We start from the raw sequence: 19897 nt of genomic DNA on the forward strand, positions 1-19897 counted from the left end.
GATAGTGAGAAAGAATGACTGGTTTAACTGTGGGAGTGAATGATTCTGAGGGTTGCTGTGAGGGAGAATAACAGTGAGTGTACTTGTGAGGGAGAATAATAGTGTTACTGTGAGGGAGAATGACTGTGAGTGTAACTGTGAGGGAGAATGACAGTGAGTGTTACTGTAATGGAAAATGTCAGTGATACTAACTGTGGGGGAGAATGTCAGGGAATGCAAATGTGAGGGAGCAGTAATGTGACTGTTACTGTGAGGGATATTGACTGAGTGTATCTGTGAGGGAGAATCGCTGTGAATGTAACTATGAGCGAGAATGACTGAGAATGTCACTGGGGGAGAATGACAGTGAGTGTAACTGTGAGGGAGAATTACAGTGAGTATGAAAGAGTATGACAGTGAGTATAACTGTGAGGGAGAATAATAGTGAGTGTAACTGTGGGAGAGAATGAAAGTGAGTGTAAGTATGAAGAATGACAGTGAGTGTTACTGTGTATAAGCCTTAGTGAGTCACCGTCTGAGTGAGTTAGAATGAGTTAGATAGACTGAGAATCAGTAAGACTGATTTTACCAGAGTGAATCTGATTGAGTGAGACTGAGTAGAAATTAGTGATAATGATTGAGACTAGGTGAGTCAGTGAGATTGAATCAGAGTGGGATGCATTGACTGAGAATGAGTGGAAAATAAGTGAGTCTACATGAGAGTAAGTCACCGTCTAAGTGAGTCAGAGAATGAGTGAGACTGCATCAGAGAATGAGTGAGACAGTGTGTTGGAATGAGTGGACTCAGGAGAAATGGGTGGGACTGGGTGATAATAGGGGAGTCAGAGTGAGATTGATTAATAGGTGATTCAGAGTGAGATTCTTTGAGTGAGAGTGAGAATGAGTGAGACTGAGGTAGACTAGCTGAGAAGGAGTGAGATTAAGTAAGTGAGTCAGAGTGAGAATGAGACCGAGTGAGTGAGTCAGAGTAAGAACATGTGAGCCCCCCTCGAACTCAATGAGAAGTCCAGCTCATTTACTGGATTTTTTCTTAGATGGGTTTGTGTCATAAGTGGTAATACTACACCAAACAAATGGACATTCAGATTGGGAACCCTACTGGCATTTTGCCATTCTCGGTATTTACTCTGTAGCAGTTTCTGGAGAAAGCATGAATTCATTTCAAATTTCAAGAGATTAAACAACTTTACTCATGACTAAGGGAGAATAAAATAGTAAACAATAGCTGTCAAATAACTACCACTATAATGCTGAGAAAAGCAACATTAAAAAGCCCATGTAAAAATGTGACTACTTACCATGAATATAAACAGTACCCACTGAAACAAAGGATGCCAATGGAGACACCATATGAACTATGCAAAAGAGCAGAAAAGGCGAAAAAGAAAGTTTAAAGGTGAAAACGATGTTCAGATAAGATAGAGGGAGTAGAATATTTAGAAAGCACAGGCAGGTTTACACCTGTTTTGTCTAATGTTTTCACTCAACAGCATACATAATGGCACACTGATGACCTGCCTAATAAAAATGTCTTCTAGGATAATTGTGTACGGGTTTATACGATTTGTGCTGTGAGAAATGTGATCCTTAGGTTTGCGAAGCACATCATTCTGCCTCAGAGCATATCTAGATCACAGAATTAGCAGGAGTGCTGGGAGTAACTTGCTTAGACCAGTCTGTAAGTGCAGCATGGCAGAGTTATTGTCGATGCCTCATAGTTGTGCAGAATGCGATCAGAAAGGCTATTGGGGAATTGAATATATTCTATTGGAAACATAGACAGACCTATTCCTGTCTAATTAGTTGCCTTTATGTCTAGGGGCTATGCATGAAATGTATAACTGAACCTACCTAGTGAATAGTGATTACCTTAATAATAAAACAACACCACCAAAATAACGCATAATGCAACATAACATTGAATATGCACTTGTTAGATCCTCTCATATTGTCTTCCATATTTTTAGATGTCTTTGTAAACCTGGATATGAAGGTGATGGAACAGCCTGCACTGAAGTAAATGCTTGTGCCTCGTCAAGTGGTGATGGTTGCAACAGCAATGTAAGACACAGATTTTGTTTTAATTAATTAAAATTCTTTCACATTTCGTATTTAAGGAAAGACGTGGATATTCAAATAGGTATTCAAATAAGAATGGTGTTGAACTGCGACTAATGTCAGCTTGGACAAGTAATTTTAGACTTCCTTCTTATGAGGTAAGATCTGTGTATGCTTTTGTAGCAAACCTTACTGGTGGCCTAGAATCCAGTGGGCTGGAGTCTAAACAAATTGGTACTATGAACAATAAGTATGGAAAATAAATGAGATGTGGATAGAACCTTCAAATATGCGAAAGAAAGAAGGACAAAAAGAAAGGAACTATACAGGAAAATGTCTGGTGCATTATGGGTACCTTGACCACAGTGAGTGCAAAAAGCGGGGGTTGCAGTGTCATTTGCAAAACTATTTAACCGCCATAATCTCACACTGTCTCGTCCTGGTGGCCAGTTACAAATGAGTCAAGACCAGCCTTGTTTGTTCGGCAGTGGACCTAAGCAGCACTCCAACTCTCTCATCCTGCTCATTTTATAAAGACATGTTTTGTTTGCACATGGTTATCTCCTCAACCTGTCATCTTGGAATTATTTGAGGTTTGTTCCTACAGAGTTTGGGGCTACCTCCTACATTGCGTTGTGTGTCCCTTACCCTGGCGATAAGAGCCAAAGTCATGTCATCACTTTATGTTATTGCTCCTGTTTCCCAGCCCCTTATGCTGAATCTTGTACTGGTGTTTGATTAATCTTGAAATGAGAAGGAAATTTACATTTTTATGTGTTCTGGATCACAGCGGTGGCTATGTCTAGTTGGGGAGGCAGTTATACTAGTTGTTGCTCATTTTTGTTCCACACTCTGTGCCCTTTTACTGTCTTTTCCTCAGCTTGCTTCTCATCTGCTCCAAAGAGGATTGTCCATAAAGGTCCTTTGCCTATTTTGTGTAGCTAAAGTAACATAGCTCTTCTGAGTTCCAGAAGGCTCATCTCTAAGGCAAGGCTCTTTGGCCTGCATGTCTGTTGAGTATTTATCACTCCAGGGAGACCACTGTGTGTCTCCAAGTTCCCTCCTGAGGGAACACAGGGGTGTTTCTCTAATAAAGCGCAGGTGGAAATGTAATTATCTTGCTGTAAAGTGGTAACATCTCCCCTCTCCCTTCCACACTGGTGCACCCTCGAGTTCCCTGACTCTCGTATGGTCCCACAGGCTTTCCCACCTCATCCACGGAGACTGAAGAAGGATGCTTTGCAGAGTCAGACACCCTGACAGGGGCAATTGGTATCAAGAGCAGTCCCTGTACCAGGATTACCTCACATCCCCAAGATATGTATGCAGCACCTCATTCCATCTCCTGATGACACATGCCCCTCTTTCCCATCACTGACTGAGGTCTTTCCTTACCCATAGTTCATCAGGAGAATGATGTTGGGCCACCAGTCCATGCTTTCCCCACCTTTCCTGCTCCAGCCACCTAGGTTGCCGATGTCACAAGATGTGACAAAAAAGGGAACAAGTTTTCTTCACATGTGTCTGCTCTCCAAGAACACAAGACCACTCTCTTCCTATGTAGCCTGTTTAACTGAAAGGAACCTGGGGTTCAGTTTCAAGATGCCAGAGTCATCGAGTTACATACAGGCTCCTTACGCCAATGGCAAATAAGGGCACCCTCTTCTTGGGCCAAATACTGATGGAAAATACCTCCTCTGTGCAGGTTTGCCTTCCTGGACCACAGTGTCAACCTTTTTAGGACTGAAAAGTTAATAGTTGCAATCCTGGCCTGGGAACCCTAAGGACCAGCAGTCATCGTATTGCTCAGCTAAACCATGCCCTAACAGTTTGTAAGTACTAAGTATTGCAAACTTAACAAAAACAGTAGCACATAAAACATGGACAGCAAGCAGAAAGAGGAACCAGTGTGAATTCAATCGAGTTAAAAATGGTCTTTAAGCAATGATTCTTTACAAGCAGGTGTATTTTTACAGTGAAGAAGGTAAAGAATGAAAGTGATTTTATGGTTTCATCTCGTTAAGAGAGTTTCATGGCATATCAGTAGTGTTAGAAATGTGGTTTCTGGTTGGCACAGGTATGCACCCTGTCCAAGCAGGAACCGCAATCCTAGGTTAACCTGTGCTCACACTCTGGTAGCTTGGCACAAAGCAGTCAGGCTTAAGTTAAGAGGCAATGTGTAAAGTATTTGTGCAACACTTCAAACCGTGAAAACACCACACAAAAAGACATTGCACCCAGTTAGAAAAATAGAGCTTAATTTTATAAATAAAACAAGACCAAAATGACAAAAATCCAATAAGAAGCTGAGATATGATTTTTTAAAGAATATATGTAAAATAGTTATTAGAAGCAACAAGCACTTAAATGGGACACGTGGTCACACTAGACTGGGACGAGGTAAAACGCTCAGGCAGACTGTGATGGAGTTCAGGCAGGATACACAGACCCAATGTGGTCCGCTGAACCAATGTACCTTGATCCGGGATGCATCGTCATCAAGATGCGAGGTGCAGCCGAAGTGATGCAGGGGTGTCAAGCCACACAGTGGACGCAATGCATAGATTTTCCCCATGCAGCTGCAGTGATGTGGTGGTTCTGAATGCAACACGCTGGTCGAATGCAATTCATAGGCGCTGCTCCCGTAGGAGGCGATGCATTGATTTCAAAGGCAAAGCACTGGTTCCAAGAGGGATGTGCAGGGTCCACTCTACGCCATGACGAGGATGTGCTCGTTCCAACTCATGCAAAGGCAAAGATACACCGGTTCCGATGAGGATGCATGGATTCAGGTTGAAGCAGCACTTTATATCCACTTCCATGGGTCCGGGACTGGGTTGGCACCACTTGGCAGGGCAAGGCTTGCAGTAAGCAAAGTCCAGGTACTCTAGCAGGATGAGATGAATTATTTTGTGCACCCGGAGGCTTCCGAAAACAGAAGACCAGTTAGCATGCCCTTGGAGTCACTCTGGGTTCTGAGATGCAAGTTCAGTCCTTCTCACTCCCAGGCAAGAGGGCAGCAGGTCAGCTCAGCAAAGCAAGAGTCCAGCAGAGTAGCAACTCAGCAGAGTCACTGTCCTTATGGCAGCACTAGGAAGGCTCTCACTTCAGTTTGGGTTTTAGGTGGTTGAAGGCCATGACGGTTTCAATCTTGGCCTAGAGAAGGCCACACCTTGTCTCAACCTACCAGGTGACCCAAATACACAACAGACCCCTGTTCAATCTGACACTTACTGGCCTTGATGGTCAGGCCTGCCTGTTCCAGAGCCTGAATAACCTCGTGGGGGGGTTCTGATTTTCCTCCCAGCCCAGCTGGAACTATAGACTGCAATGTAATCTAGGTAGGCAGCACAAAAGGCCGCCTTACCAGCCGGTACCCTGTTAACCAACATTTGGAAAGTAACAGAGGCATTTTTCAATCCAAAGGTTATCACACGAAACTGGAGGTGGCCCTTGGGGTTGAAAATGCTGATCTCTCTTTAGCTCTCTCAGTCAGGGCGATCTGCCAGTACCCTTATGTCAAATCAAAGGGACTGAGAAATTTGACAGCGCCTAGCCTGTCAATGAGCTCATCAGCTCAAGGGATGGGATGTGCATCAATCCTGGCAACTGAGTTGAATCCTCGGTTGTCCACGCAGAGTTCTGGTGTGGTGCCCGGTGGGGCAGCTTTGGCACCAACACAACAGGGCTGGACCAGGGTCTATTAGAGGGTCCAATTACCCCAAAGGCCAGCATATTGGAGATTTCCTCCTTGATGCTGGCTCTCACCCTGTCTGACAACCTGTAAATGTTATTCTTTACTGGGAGACTTCTCCTGTGTCAATATCATGGCTCCACAGATACTTAAGTCCAGAGGTGAGTGAGAACAGGGAGGCAAACTGTTCCAGCAACTGGTAACAGTCATTTTGCTGCTCTAGGGTCAAGGTGGCAGAGAGAATGGCACCCTCCACTGACCCATCATTTTCCAGTGCAGAGAGGAGGTCAGGGAGAGATTCACTCTCCTCCTCCACACCCTCATCTGTCACAAGGAACATGCTCACCTCAGACTTCTCAAAGTGAGGCTTGATTCTATTGACATGGAGCACCCTTAGGGTGTTACTAGGGGTCTGGAGATCCACTAAGTAAGTGGCCTCCCCCTTGCACTCCTAGGTCTCATATGGGCCAGTCCAGTAGTCCTGGAGAGCCTTGGGCTTTACTGGCTGAATGACCCATGCTTTGCCACAAGGCTGAAACTCCACCACAGTGGCCTTCTGGTCATACCAGCATTTCATTACCTCCTGGCTGGTGTTGAGGTTGCTCTTGGCCTTTTGCCAGAAGCGGTGAACCTGGTTCTGTAGGGACAACATGTAGCTAACAAGGCTCAGAGGCCCCTAACAGAATAGCCATAGAGGAGTTTGAAGGGACTGAATCCTACTCCTTTCTATAGCACCTATCTGTAGGTGAAGAGAAAGCATGGCAAGAGGAATTCCCACGTACAACTCATGGGTTCAGGTTGCCCCATAATTATGCCCTTCAATGTCTTGTTGAATCTCTCGACAATACCATTGGTTTGGAGGTCATAGGGTGTGGTGAACTTGTAGGTTACACCACAGTCATACCACATAGACTTCATGTATGCAGCATGAGGTTTGTGCCTCTTTCAAACACAAGCTCCATTGGGAACCCCCAGGGGTAAAGATCCCCATCATAGCTCTTGCCACATCAAATGCAGTCGCTGACCTCAGAGGAAGGGCTTCGGGGTACCAGATGGAATGGTCCGTCAAAACCAGGACAAACCTGTTGTCTAAGGCTTTCTTGGAGTCCAAGGGGCCAATGAAGTCGATGCCCACCCTTCAAAAGGGGGTGTCAGTGATTGGTAGTAAGGTCAGGGGAACGTTGTGCTTTTTCCCTGACTTTCCCACTGGCCTGGTAGGTAGGACAGGACCTACAGAATGCATCTGAGGCTGTCTTCATTCAGGGCTAATAAAAGTGGGAAAGAAGCCTGGCAATCAATCAATCAATCAATCATTAAATTTATAAAGCGCACTATGTACCCGTTAGGGTTTCGAGGCGCTGGGGGGGGGGGGGGGGGGAGGGGGTGGGGAGGGGGAGGGGGAATAGCTGCAATCGATCAAAGAGCCATGTCTTGAGGAGTCTCCTGAAGGTGAGGAGGTCCAAGGTCTAGTCTTGCTCTAGATGTCCTGCCGGGGGTATGTCATGACCCAAACCCAGTAAGAAGGCCCTGTCACACTGGGGGACCACCAGCACATGGGCTGCCCCAGTACCAGGAGCCATAGGCTCCCTATAAAGGAAATCATTCTCCCAGTAGATTACGTGATTCCCAGAGGCTTCACCTGCTGCGTGGGCTGAGGCCTAGTGCCTTAAGCCCTCAAAAGTGGGACACTTTTTCTGTGCTTGGCAGAATTCCTCCCTGTTGGGGCCACCCTCAGCCTACCAGTTGGCAAGGTCAGGTAGGTCACCTAGGGCAGCAATGTCTTCCCCGGTTGGCTCTGGGGCCTCTGTCTTCAGGACCCATTCAACCTCTACCTTGTGAACTTCAGGGGCTGGTTTCCCACACCTCTTGCCCGCCCCTTACCCCTCTCCTTGGCAGCTGTCTAGGCCTTGGCTCCCTTCTCATGCAGCCATTGGCTGTGTGGTCAGATAAACCTACTCAGGCAATTCTATCATTTCCAAGTAAGACCTGAGCTCTACCTCCCACCAGGTAGCGCGGGCAAGGTCATTGCTTAGCAAACAATCAACAGGCATGGCAGGGTCATAGAAACTTTCAGGGAACCTGAGACCACCCCCTTACCTCCCCACTTAAAGGGAACCAGAGCCACCAGTAGATGGCTATCGCAATTGATGGCGACTATGACTTAGTGAAATGTGTTCAGTATGACCAGCTCTGCTGACACCAGATAACACTTGACAGCTGTCAATCTAGCTCCTGTGTCTTGCAGAGTCTCCACCCGCTGCCCATTAATGGGGACCCATTGCCTATACTTTGAAGTATTGGAGGGCATGTGGGCCTTTGGCACAATTTTTCTTTCCCTCATGGAAACAAGGATCACCTCTGCCTCTCCCTCAAAGCTGATTGGGACTACCTCCTCTCGAAGAGCTACACTCTCCAACACTAGTGTCTTCCCACCGGTGAAGAGCTGTGCCCTCTTGGGACATTTGGAGTCACCCTTGGAGTGCACTCAGTACATTGGGGTACCCCTGTATTATGATCAAAGAACCCCTTCTTAGGACCAGATTGGGACTGTTTACCACTACTCTCTTGGGAATTATTTTGGCAGCCTTTTGAGAACTACTAGTTTTTATGTTTTTCTCCACCATCCCTCTTCTGTTGGGAACCCTGATCACTTTTGTGGGTGTCCCCTCGGTTACATTTTTGGATGCTCTGGTATTAGCCCAGAGGTCCGCATCCTTAGCAAGCTTCCTTGGGTCAGTCAGCTTATTTTCAACTAGTTGCTGGCACAACTCTGTAAAACTAATCATGTGCTTTCTCATGAATAAATTTTACAACCCAACAAAATCATTAACATTGCCGCCCCCCCACCCAGTCATTCAGTGCCTTACTGGAGTAATCCACAAAATCTACTAAGGATTGGTTAGGGAGCTTCTGGCTGTCCCTGAATCTTTGGTGATACCTCTCAGTGGTCAGCACAAATTTGCAAAGTAAGATTCATTCCCCACAGTAAGGATGCATTTCCACATATCACCCCTCACTGCCCCTTGGGAAACTTGTGATTCATCAGTGCAACTTCATAGGCAGAAAACCACATATCAATGTCTTCTCCCACCACATAACTAGGCAACAAAACCTTGGGTATACAAACCCTACTGTCCATTTCAGGTTCTGCGGGTATGCTGCCACCATCATTGTTGGAATCAGACTGCCTGGCCTTGATGTCCAGCTCATATACACTTTATTCATGAGCCAGAAGAGGTTTCTTCTCTGCCAAGGCACTCTCAGCCTCTGCTATTTTGGCTTCCTTTGTAGCCTTGTTTCTCTTCAGCCTCCATCTTTAATTTAGCCATCTGTAACTTGAATTTGTTCTTCCCTCCTCTCCTTCAGCTCCTGTGTGGATAGGTCACAGGAGGCGATACTGCTTCCTGCTCTCACAGAGAGCTCACGTTCAGGAGTGTCCCCCTCATCTGCTGCAGGTGGTTCCACAGAAGAGCCATTCCAGGGTCCCCCAATCCATCAGTCTCCTTGTAATGGGCTTTCTCCCACGGCCTCAACACCTTTTGAAATTTCACCTCCTGGGTGATACTCTTGGCAGGATCCCCAATATCCTTGCAAACGTCTTTAAGCTGAGCCAGTGTGTAGGTTTTCAAGTTGGCCAGCTCAGATTCCTTGATTCCATGCCAGTCAGGGAGAATCTAAAATTCAAAATGGTCTTGGGTTTGGATGGGTAGTCTACAACAAGTTACTGTAGGACACTGCACAAACACAAGTCCTATCCTCACCACTGATCTTCTATGTTAGAAACTAGGTTTCTGGTTGGCAGAGGTATGCCCCCTGTCCAAGCAGGAACCACAGTCCTAATCAGGGTAAGTCACAAGCACACCTTAAGTTAATCTGTGCTCACCATCTGGTAGATTTGCACAGAGCAGTCTTAAGAGGCAATGTGTAAAGTATTTGTGCAACACTTCAAACAGCAAAACAGTGAAAGCACCACACAAAAAGACACCACACTTGGGTGAAAAAGATAGAGCTTAACTTTATGAATAAAAAAATACCAAAATGACAAAAATCCAAGAAGTAGAAGTCGAGATATGAATTTTTAAAGAATAAATATCAGATAGTGCTTAGATGCAATAAGCGCTTAAAGGGGAGATCTGGTTGCACTGGACCAGAGCAAAGTCAGAAGTTCAGGCTGACCAAGATGGAGTGATGGCTGGATACAGAGACCCACTTGGGCCCACTGAACCAATGTACCTTGATCCTGGGTGCATCAACGAAGATGCTAGGTGCAGCCAAAGTGATGTGGCGCTATTGAGCCATGCAGTGGACAAGATGAGTTGTTTTTCTGCATGCAACGGCGGTGATGTGGTGGTTTTGAGTGCGATCCACTGGTTCCGAATGCTATGTGTGGCTGCTGCTCCTGCAGTTGGCGATGTGTTGATTCTGAAGGCAAAGTGCCAGTTTCAAGGGTGATGCGCCGGGTCCACTCCACATAATGACGAGGATGTGCTTGTTTTGACTCTTACATAGGCGAACATGTGACAATTCCAATGAAGATGCGTTAGTTCTGGTTAAAGCAGAACTTTATACCCACTTCCAAGCCAGGACTGGGTTGGCAACACTTGGCAGGACAAGACTTGCAGCAAGCAAAGTCCAGGTGCTGTAGCAGGATGAGATGAAGTCTTTATCCCTGAGACTTCAGAAAACAGGAAACCAGTCAACTGGCCCTTGTAGTCACTCTGGGTTGTAGAGGTGCAGGTCCAGTCCTTCTCACTCCCAGGCAAGAGGGCAGCAGGCAGCAGGGCAGCTCAGCAAAGCAAGCGTCCAGCAGAGTAGCACCTCAGCAGAGTGGCAGTCCTTGTGACAGCACAGCAGTCCTTCTTCCTTGCAGAGTATCCACAGGTCCAGGCGTGTGCTGATGTGGTGGTGTCAGAGGTCTAGTACTTATACCCAGGTGTGCCTTTGAAGTGGGGAGACTTCAAAGAAAGATCTTTGAAGTGCACAGAGGTCCTCCCTACCTGCCCTGGCTCCAGACTCACTACAAGGGAGTATGCAACCTTTTGTGTGGGGGCAGGACACTGCCCAATCAGATGTATGTGTCAGCCCCTCCCTCTATCCTGCTCAGGATGACCCATCAGTCACACCTAAGCTACCTGTGTTTGTGACTATCTAGAGTGAATGCACAAGCTCAGCTGTCACCCCACCCCAGGTGTATGTTGCAGATAGGTAGCAGGCACCAAACTGCTAAAGTAAGAAAATGCCAACTTTCTGAAAGTGACATTTTTCAGAACTACTATTTAAAATCCGACTTCACCCATAACTTGTGATTTTAAAATGTGAGTCCAGAGACATCAGCCTTGAAGAATCTATCTCTTTGCAGTTGGGAATTACACTGAAAAAGAGGCATTAAAGTAATCTCAATGTTATCCTATTGAAGAGATGGGCCTTGGAGTCTTGCAAAACATATTTGGGAGTTTTTCACTACCAGGCCATGTAAAACTTAAAAGTACATGTCCTGCCTTTTAAATGTGTTGCACCCTGCCCTGTGGGTCATATAGGGCTTACATTATAAGTGACTTATGTGTATAAAAAAGGAAGGTTTTGGCCTGGTAAGAGGTTTATCTTGCCAGGTCTAAGTGCTGGTCTACACTGCACAGACAGGCTCTGCAATGGCAGGCTTGAGGCATGGTTAAGGAGCTACTTAAGTGGGTGGCACAATCAGTGCTGCAGGCCGAATAGTAGCATTTAAATTACAGACCCTGGGAACATGTACTGCACTTTACTAAGGACTTATAAGTAAATTAAATATGCCAATTAGGTATGAGCCAATGTTACCATGTGTAGTGGAGAAAGCACAGGCACGTTAGAACTGGTTGACAGTGGTAAAGTCCTAAAGCCAGCAAAACGAGGTCAGAAAATGGAGGTAGTCAGGCAAAAAGTTGGGGTAAAGACCACCCTAAGACTGTCAGGTCTAATAAGGAGAATAAATGGTAGGGCCATGTTTGGATTTTTAAAGTAATGCTGTGATTTACTTCTCAGCAAGAGTGAGATGCCTCTTATTAAGTTTATGAGAGTAAGAAATGCATGGTTTACATTTAGAGGTTCCAGTATTTACCTTTTGTGGATTTTATTGGTGCTTTATGGGAGTTTCGCTGAGCTTTAGAAATAATATTTAAACAGCTGCCAACCACCCGTAAAATACAGAACATGCCACATACATATTTGAATTCAAGGAGCGTGATTGCAGGATTTGTAGTGTGCTGGAAGACTGTACTAAGCAGATTCTTTGTGATTTTGTCTGTCTCGGTCAGTCATACTGGGAGTGTCTTTCTGACACTTGTTGGCTTTCACGCCTTCTCTTCATAGTATGCTCTCTGGCTCTCACATTTCAATTATTAATGGCTTAAGGATTCTAGTGCAATAGTACTTAAAAACATTATTCCTGGATACAGTCCTGGATCCTTGACCTAATCACTAAATATCACGCAATTTAAAGAAGTGGGTTAGTGTGTCAACAAGATGATACCTAGTAGAACATTTGGAGACACTGACTACAGTAAGTGTAAGAAGGGAATTATGTTGTGACATTTGCAGAATGTTCCAGTCACCACAGTCTAGGTTTGGATGCAAGTGGTGCTCAAAAGTATGAAAGTTAATAGCTGTCAAGTGGAATGATGTTGAGCATGATACAGTAAGTGAACCCATCCTGACTTTTTAGCCAACATCAATTTGCAGTCTAGGGCTTGTAGTTTTGCTTTTGACCAAAACGTATAATCAAAAGCCTCACTATTCAAACTTCAGTCGGCTAAAAGCCAAGAAATGTCTGGAGGTGTCCCATATGCTATTAATAGTGCCTATATATAAATTTGGTATCCAAAGCGTGATGTGCTGTGCTTTCACGACTCTCTTGTGTATGTACATAGTGCCAATCTGTCCAAGAGTAAGTTGAATGGTTAGCCATGGGATGTCTGGCACATTCTTGCATTCAATAATGATTTGTGAGCAACAATTCTTGTGAGCAAGCCATTTTGCCAATCATAGCTAGAACAAAGTATTGGATATGATTTTAATTCTTTCATATTCTTTATTCTGTAAAAACGTAATTGGATCAAATCTAAAACTATTTTTGTAAATTCATTATGCGAAAAATAAAATAATTAAAAAACATCATCATTTAAGTGCCATCACTCAACATCAAAATTTAAGTTGACAATGCTGGTCCTGTCTTGCTTGTTGGATCCTTGCATATAAAAGCCACATTCTGTGCCTTATTTACAGTTTGGCATGAAGATTTTGTATTGTGGCAATGGCAGAATATTTTACTCCTGCCATGACAGGGGCACTCCGCTTGCCAAATTTACAGGTATCTGCTTGCCTATCTCCTACATTTCCAGCAGCTGCTGTCACGGCAGATGTTTTACATGGATTGAAAGTTTGATGAACTGCTTCGTCAAGATGACAGGCACTGACATCAAACTTCAAACATTTTATTTACTTTCAAAAACAGAAATCCAAAGTGGGATTTTGTTTTTTTAAAACATAAAAAACTGGCCTCTTTTCCATGGGAGTTTTCTCCCTTGATGATGGGGACATTTTGAAGTTTACCTGGTGATGACAAACAGTAAAAACTTGCCATTTGTCCATTTTCAGCACAGTCTAAATAGGGCAGGTGGACAAATGGCCAAATCTCTGTCTGCCCATCAGTGTAATCACCATCTATGTCAGTAGTTGAGACAGAGTGGTTTCCACCATTGACATACTGAAGGTCCACCCGGCTCTCAATAGGGAGGATGACCTTCTGTTTGGCAGAGGACCTCTCTGCCAGGCTCGTAATCGGGCTCTCATTTAACCCACTCCGCCAGAAATAAAAAATACACATTTTGTTTTGTGTTATTTTCTTTATGTGGCATTTTTGGTTAAGGTCACACAAAAGTCTGTTTTTATCAAGGTTTTCTGTTTACGCTAATAAAGGCTATTTCCCTTTTGGTGGGGTTTTAACATTGCCTAAAGACTTCAACCAAAATAGGAAATTCTTCTTATGGTAAAAGTTTTTTATTCAACAGTATTTTTCCAAAGAGTACTTGCTCCAAAATAATGTAAGGTTACAGAGGTCAAGTGAAAGTATTATTTGAAAAAAACGTGTTTGTTCTAAAAAATATATATACATAAACCAGACAGAAAGGGTCTAAACCGGACAAACACAAATTTCTCCTTACACTTACTGTGTGCTGAATATTTGACTTTTTATTTGGTTTGCTTTGATTTCCTTGGATGCTGATAACAATAAGTTACCACTCAGATGAGGGATTTCCTTAGTAGCCAGGTTGGCATTGAAAGATGCCTTTATAAACCAGCAAGGAACTCAGAAGATCATTATCCACCCAAGACGTAGGTCATGTAAATTTAGTACAACAGCAGTAACATCGTAGAGGGTTTTTTATTTTGTCACCAGAGATGTTGTTCAGTGGATAAAACCCTTGGAGGACGCCACTGTAAATGTGATTCTTTCAAGGAAGATGTTTTTACCTCCATTTAACTGCAAGAAATCTGGAACCTGAAATACTAGATGGTGATCCACTGGTGCTATGGAAAATCTGATCTTTTAGGTTAGGTGGAGATGAAATAAAGTTATTTTGATAATTATAACTATCTGGTTTGGTTTGAAATAAAGCAATGTCCAGTATCTCTACATAAAAATGGATCCTTGAGGCATTCCACAAGTCTATGAAATAGATTTGTACTTAGACACTGGGAAAATTGAAATTATGGGATTATTCTTTGAGAACAGGGAAATAATCAGAGATATATACCTAGACATTGGGAACATTGAAATAATGGGATTATTCTTTGAGAATGGGGAAATAATCATCACTATTGAATGAAGCTGGATGACTGTTAAGAGGTTGAGCAGAATCAAGTCAATGTCTTCAAGAAGAGCCATTGCATCATTCAGCACCACAAGGTGGCAGTTCCTGCATTTTGATAGTACACTCATATCCTGCTGATGCCATCTCTAGCCATCTGCTCCCCTCTCCCAGATGTCTTTCACTAGTATGGTAGCAGAATATTGTTCTTGTTAGAAATGGGGTCTCTAGTTGGCAGAGGTATTCACCTTTGCCCAATGGGGACCACAATCCTAGTCAGAGTAAGTCACACACAATCCAAATTATCAAGTGCCCACCCTCTGGTAGCTTAGCACTGAGCAATCAGGCTTACCTTAGAAGGCAATGTGTAAAGTATTTTTGCAATAAATCATACAATAACACAGTTGAAACACAAAAAAGACACACCACACAGATTTAGAAAATATAAGATATTTATCTGTTTAAATTAAGGTAAAAACAGAAAAGATTCAATAAGTACAAGTTGAGATATCAGTTTTGCAAAATTAAAAAGAGTCTTGAATCTAAGAAATCAACAGTTGTCTCTTTGTCTCTTTGTTGCACAAAGTACCTGGTTTGCGTCAAAAATAACATGCATGGAAACCACAGAGGAGGAGATGCGTGGAAAAATAGTATGTGCGTCGGAATTTAAGGCGCGGCACAGACGATGCGTCGTTTCTTTCCGCGCTGGGGTTTTGCGTCGATTTCCAGCACGCATACTTGGTTCCTTACTGCGATGAGGGGATCATTTTGACACCCAGGGATGATGCAGGGAAAATCCTGGGTGTGCGAGAAGAAGCCACAAGCGTTGCATTGATCTGGTAGGTGATGCGTCAAATTATCTGTCGCACGGTAGCCGCTGCATCGATTCTTCACTTGGTAAGTCAGGCTGCGTCGTTGCGGCTTGGCAGTATGGCAATTACTCGGCCGCAAAATGGCTGTGCGTCATTTCCAGCAGGCTGTGCGTCGATTTTCGACGCACAAGAAATATCCTGAAGAAGCAAAGTCTTTTTGGCCCTGAGACTTCAGAAAACAAGAGGCAAGCTGAATCCAAACCCTTGGAGAGCACTTCTCAGCAAAGTCAGAGGGCAGCAAGGAGGCAGGGCAACAACAGGGCAGCAGTCCTTCTCAGCAAAGCAGTCCAAAGGAGTCCTTTGGGCAGTCAGGCAGTTCCTCTTGACAGGTTGCAGGTTCAGGTCCAGATGTGTCTGATTTGGTGGGGTCAGAGACCGAGTTTATATACTCCAAAGAGTGGTTTTGAAGTGCTAAAGTCCCCCTTTCAGTACAGGTCTGTCTGCCAGGGTCCCAGTAGCATGTTTGGCAGTCCGTTTTGTGAGGGCAGGCCACTAGCCTTTGAAATGTAAGTGTCAGGCCCACCACCCTTCCAGCCCAGGAAGACCCATTCAGTATGCAGATGAGTGCAGGTGTGACTGAGTATCCTGTGTTTATGGTTGTCTGGGTGAAATACACAAGGAAGCTGTCAGCCAGCTTAGCCCAGACGTTGATTGGAGGCAGACTGTAAGGCACAGATGAATTTTAAGTGCAGAGAAAAGCTCACTTTCTAAAAGTGGCATATCTAAAATAGTAATATAAAATCCACCCTCACCAATAAGTAGGATTTTCTATTACGATTCTGGCTATACTAAATATGACTCTGCCCTATGGGTTACCTAGGGCCTACCTTAGGGGGTACTTTAAATGGCAAGTCGAAGTGGCAGTGAAACTGCACACGCAGGCCTTGCAATGGCAGGCCTGAGACATGGTTAAGGGGCTACTTATGTGGGTGGAACAACCAGTGCTGCAGGCCCACTAGTAGCATTCAATTTACAGGGTCACATCTGTCCATACTCTTGGCAACTTGGACATTATGTCAAACTCAGGGGTGGCTCCTCCGCTATGGCGAACTAGCGTCACCATCCCCCACCCAGCTGCAAAACGTTTACTGTAAAAACATAATAAAATATGTATATTTTGTTTTTTACTTGCAAAAGGGATGGGGCCACAGGCGTGACAGGGACTGAGGGGGAGTGCACAGCTCCCCCTCAGTGCACATGTATGTTTGCCCGGCCGTCTCGGGCCAGCCAAACATACATGCGCAGTAGGCTCTGTCCAACCCGGCAACACAGTGCCTGATTGGAGGGAGCAGGTAGAGGCTCCTACTCTGCCTCAGAGCACCCAGCCACGGTGCTCCATCCAATCCTCCGACAGCAGCATTAAAGGAGCAGCAGGACTGGATGCAGTGCAGGCTGGGAGCCTGAGCCTGTCCCTGCAGATGAAGAGCTGTTCGGAGGTGGTGTGGCGAAACAGGTAAGTTAAAAAAAAAAATTTTTTATCAATTTATTTTTTGGTCGCCTTCAACCACTCCCACCCCCGCACCTTCTCCCTCCCATGAGCCACAACTGGTCAAACTCACAAAAAGTGATGGGAGGAATACTCACAAAATAGTTAGCCTTTCCGGTTTTCAGTTAAATCTGATTATAGACAAGAAAACAACACCGACTTAATAGTGTGATTTTAACTTGAAAATGGAAAGAATAGATTTGTACTGTTTTCATGCTGCACTACTGCCGTCTAGTGTCAAATCGGCATTAGCTCTTCATGTTACGTTTTTCACTTAATTTTTCCACAGAGTAGTAAACATGCCCCATCTCCAGCTGTTGAATTTCAAAAAGGTCACGGGGTTACATGGCTACTGTCAAACCTTTTTAGGAAGGAACCACTGTAAGCATTGCTTATATGTTTAAATCTGCAGTAGGGCAACGTTTTGCCTGTCAAAATTGACCCAAGGAAAGGCCCTCTTTCATCAGCAACAATGACTAATATATTTGTAGATATCAACATTTAAGCTTGCTTCTGTTGTCATTTCTTTTCAAGTTCTGATTAATATGTACAGAAGTTGTCAGAATGGTCTGTGCGTATACAAAACATTGCATATGGCAGCTTGCTAGAAACTGTCAGAATTTAGGATTATGAGGGTTATTCCAACTTTGGAGGAGGTGTTAATCCGTCCCAAAAGTGACGGTAAAGTGACGGATATACCACCAGCCGTATTACGAGTTCCATAGGATATAATGGACTTGTAATACGGCTGGTGGTAAATCCGTCACTTTTCCGTCACTTTTGGGACGGATTAACACCTCCTCCAAAGTTGGAATAACCCCCTATGTGTACTAAGATTAGAAATTGTAATTTCCTAATTGCGATTTCCTGCGAATTGCAATTAGAAAATCGCTATTTCTAATGTAGGTATCTGTTTTGAATTTCATTTGTAATTCCTAGTGGGTCACAAATAGACCTACTTCATGAATATTGATGAGGTAGGTCGCAATGTGGGACCCTTTAGAAATCACAGCCATCACAGGAATGGTGGCCTGCTAAGGTTAGCAGACCACCATGTCTGTGAAACAATCATTTATTTTTATTTTTAACATGCAGCCATGGGTGTCCACTGAAATCTTTTCAAAGGGGGGGCATCATTTTTTACCCCGGGGGGGGGGGGCATAATTTTAAAGTCATCCATCCTGAGGCAGCATACGGTGGCTGTAGTGTTGCGCTGCACTGTGAGCCTGCACTCCAGGCTGTACCTAAATCCCTCGGACCACTGCCTGCTCTTAAACATATTTGTTTACCATTCCCTTGAGGACCCCCTCCCATTTGCTAATATGTTACCACCTTCTTCAAGGAGTTGATAAAATATGAATGTTTTGCAACAACATTCATACATCTTATTCAGATTACATATTTAGAAGGGATTCCCTAAACAAGCCTCTTTGAAATACGAATTGCAAGCGCAAATTGCTATTCGGTAACCTGTTAATGAATCATACTTTGTGTTTTGTACATTTTTAAAAGTTTATTAGGGCCGGAAACGGTACCATCAGGCCGTTTCAAACCACAAAAATGCTTTGTACATATGGCCCTTTATCCAATCGCCATTGCCTTTCTTCCCAAGCGTTCAGAGCTATGAGACTTCATTGATTTACATGGCTTAGTCTGTAACCTTCTTTGCTAGTTCCTACGGCTCCTGTCTATCTGCCCCTCTCTTCTAAGTCTCTATGGCTGTTTTTTTCCTTTGCTTGCTTGGGTGGTGCCTAATTCCTTGCCCCTTTTCTCCACTTGCACTGAGTCAGCATCTTCTCATAGAGAACATGGGGCAGTGTTTTAACCAGTTCCATGGGAATACAACGAGTTGACAGTGCATGCTTTTCCTGTCCTTCCCTCCCAAAGGAGAAAGGGAGACTTACTCCACATGCTTTGGTTCACAGCTGAATCTGGATTTTCACTGCGGGTGAAATATGGAAGTGAAGAGTACCCCTCAGCCCTCTGGTACCCCTCTAGAGGAACTCTACTGTGGGATGCTGTGCTGTGGTTGTAAAGTGGGGTGCACAGGACTGTCAGCAGACATCACAGTTGTACAGGTTTACCCCTTGAGGTTGGACCGGGATCTCCTTGTAATCCTCAGTCATGCAAGGAGTCTTGAAAGTCGGCGCATTGCACTTTCTCCCTGGATTCACCAGCATGGTGAAAAGGCCTGTTGTCTGTTTTTTTATCTGTCCGCCTGACTTTCCAAGTGAAGAGGATTGATTGGGGTCTGCACAACAACAACACAGAGCTTCCATTGTATGTCTTGTTTGAAGTCCATGAAACTCCTTGGCATTTGTGCCTAACAAGTTACATGTTCCCCTTCCCTTTCCTCAGCTGCAATGCTCCTATTCACTCGAGAGTAAATCACTTTTGCTCCCTGTGCCTCAAGCCACTGACTTTCCCATGATGTGCTCCTATCTTCATCCGTCTTCTGCCTGTCCTTAATGTTCCCCCCTTCCCATCTTCCCTGTCTGCCCTCCCTTTCCTTTCTCTGATGCCCCCCTAAATGCCCCGCCTGAGATGTGCACAATTGTATCTCCTGAGTTGCCAGTCCCCTCTATGCCTGCCTCTTCCCTTCTGATCGTCCACCAGCTCCTGCTGTTCTCTCCCATTTTTCCCTGCAGTCTGCTGCCAGCTCCCCTCCCCTTGTGATATTCCTTTTTCCTTCAAATTCCTTTCTTTTCATCACATGTGCTCTTCTCTTGTTTTTCTGTTCCGGTTAAAAATCAAGGACGTTATCTGAAGAGACAGTGAAAATTCAATAAGTTGCCAGTGATCCTGCACTAGCACTTCTTTGCACTTTTTTTGTTTCCGGTCAGCTGGGATGCCTGCTGATGATGTTAGCTTTCCTTGTGAGAAATTCATGCATGCCATTTTTTAGTTCAAGGATAAGCCTACGGCCTCTTGTATACTTTTAGTA

At 44.4% G+C, this 19897-nt stretch overlaps 1 protein-coding gene across 1 annotated transcript in view; it reads left to right on the plus strand.

Annotated features, from left to right (window-relative positions):
• The window catches only part of STAB2 (stabilin 2), an 805158-nt gene that overhangs the window by 330934 nt on the left and 454327 nt on the right, over positions 1 to 19897 (plus strand). Inside the window, 1 exon segment of the mRNA XM_069228991.1 lies at positions 1968 to 2061. Within this exon segment, the coding sequence (XP_069085092.1) occupies positions 1968 to 2061 (94 nt within the window).

This window comes from Pleurodeles waltl, chromosome 4_1 (genome assembly GCF_031143425.1).
Source record: "Pleurodeles waltl isolate 20211129_DDA chromosome 4_1, aPleWal1.hap1.20221129, whole genome shotgun sequence".
NCBI lineage: Eukaryota > Metazoa > Chordata > Amphibia > Caudata > Salamandridae > Pleurodeles > Pleurodeles waltl.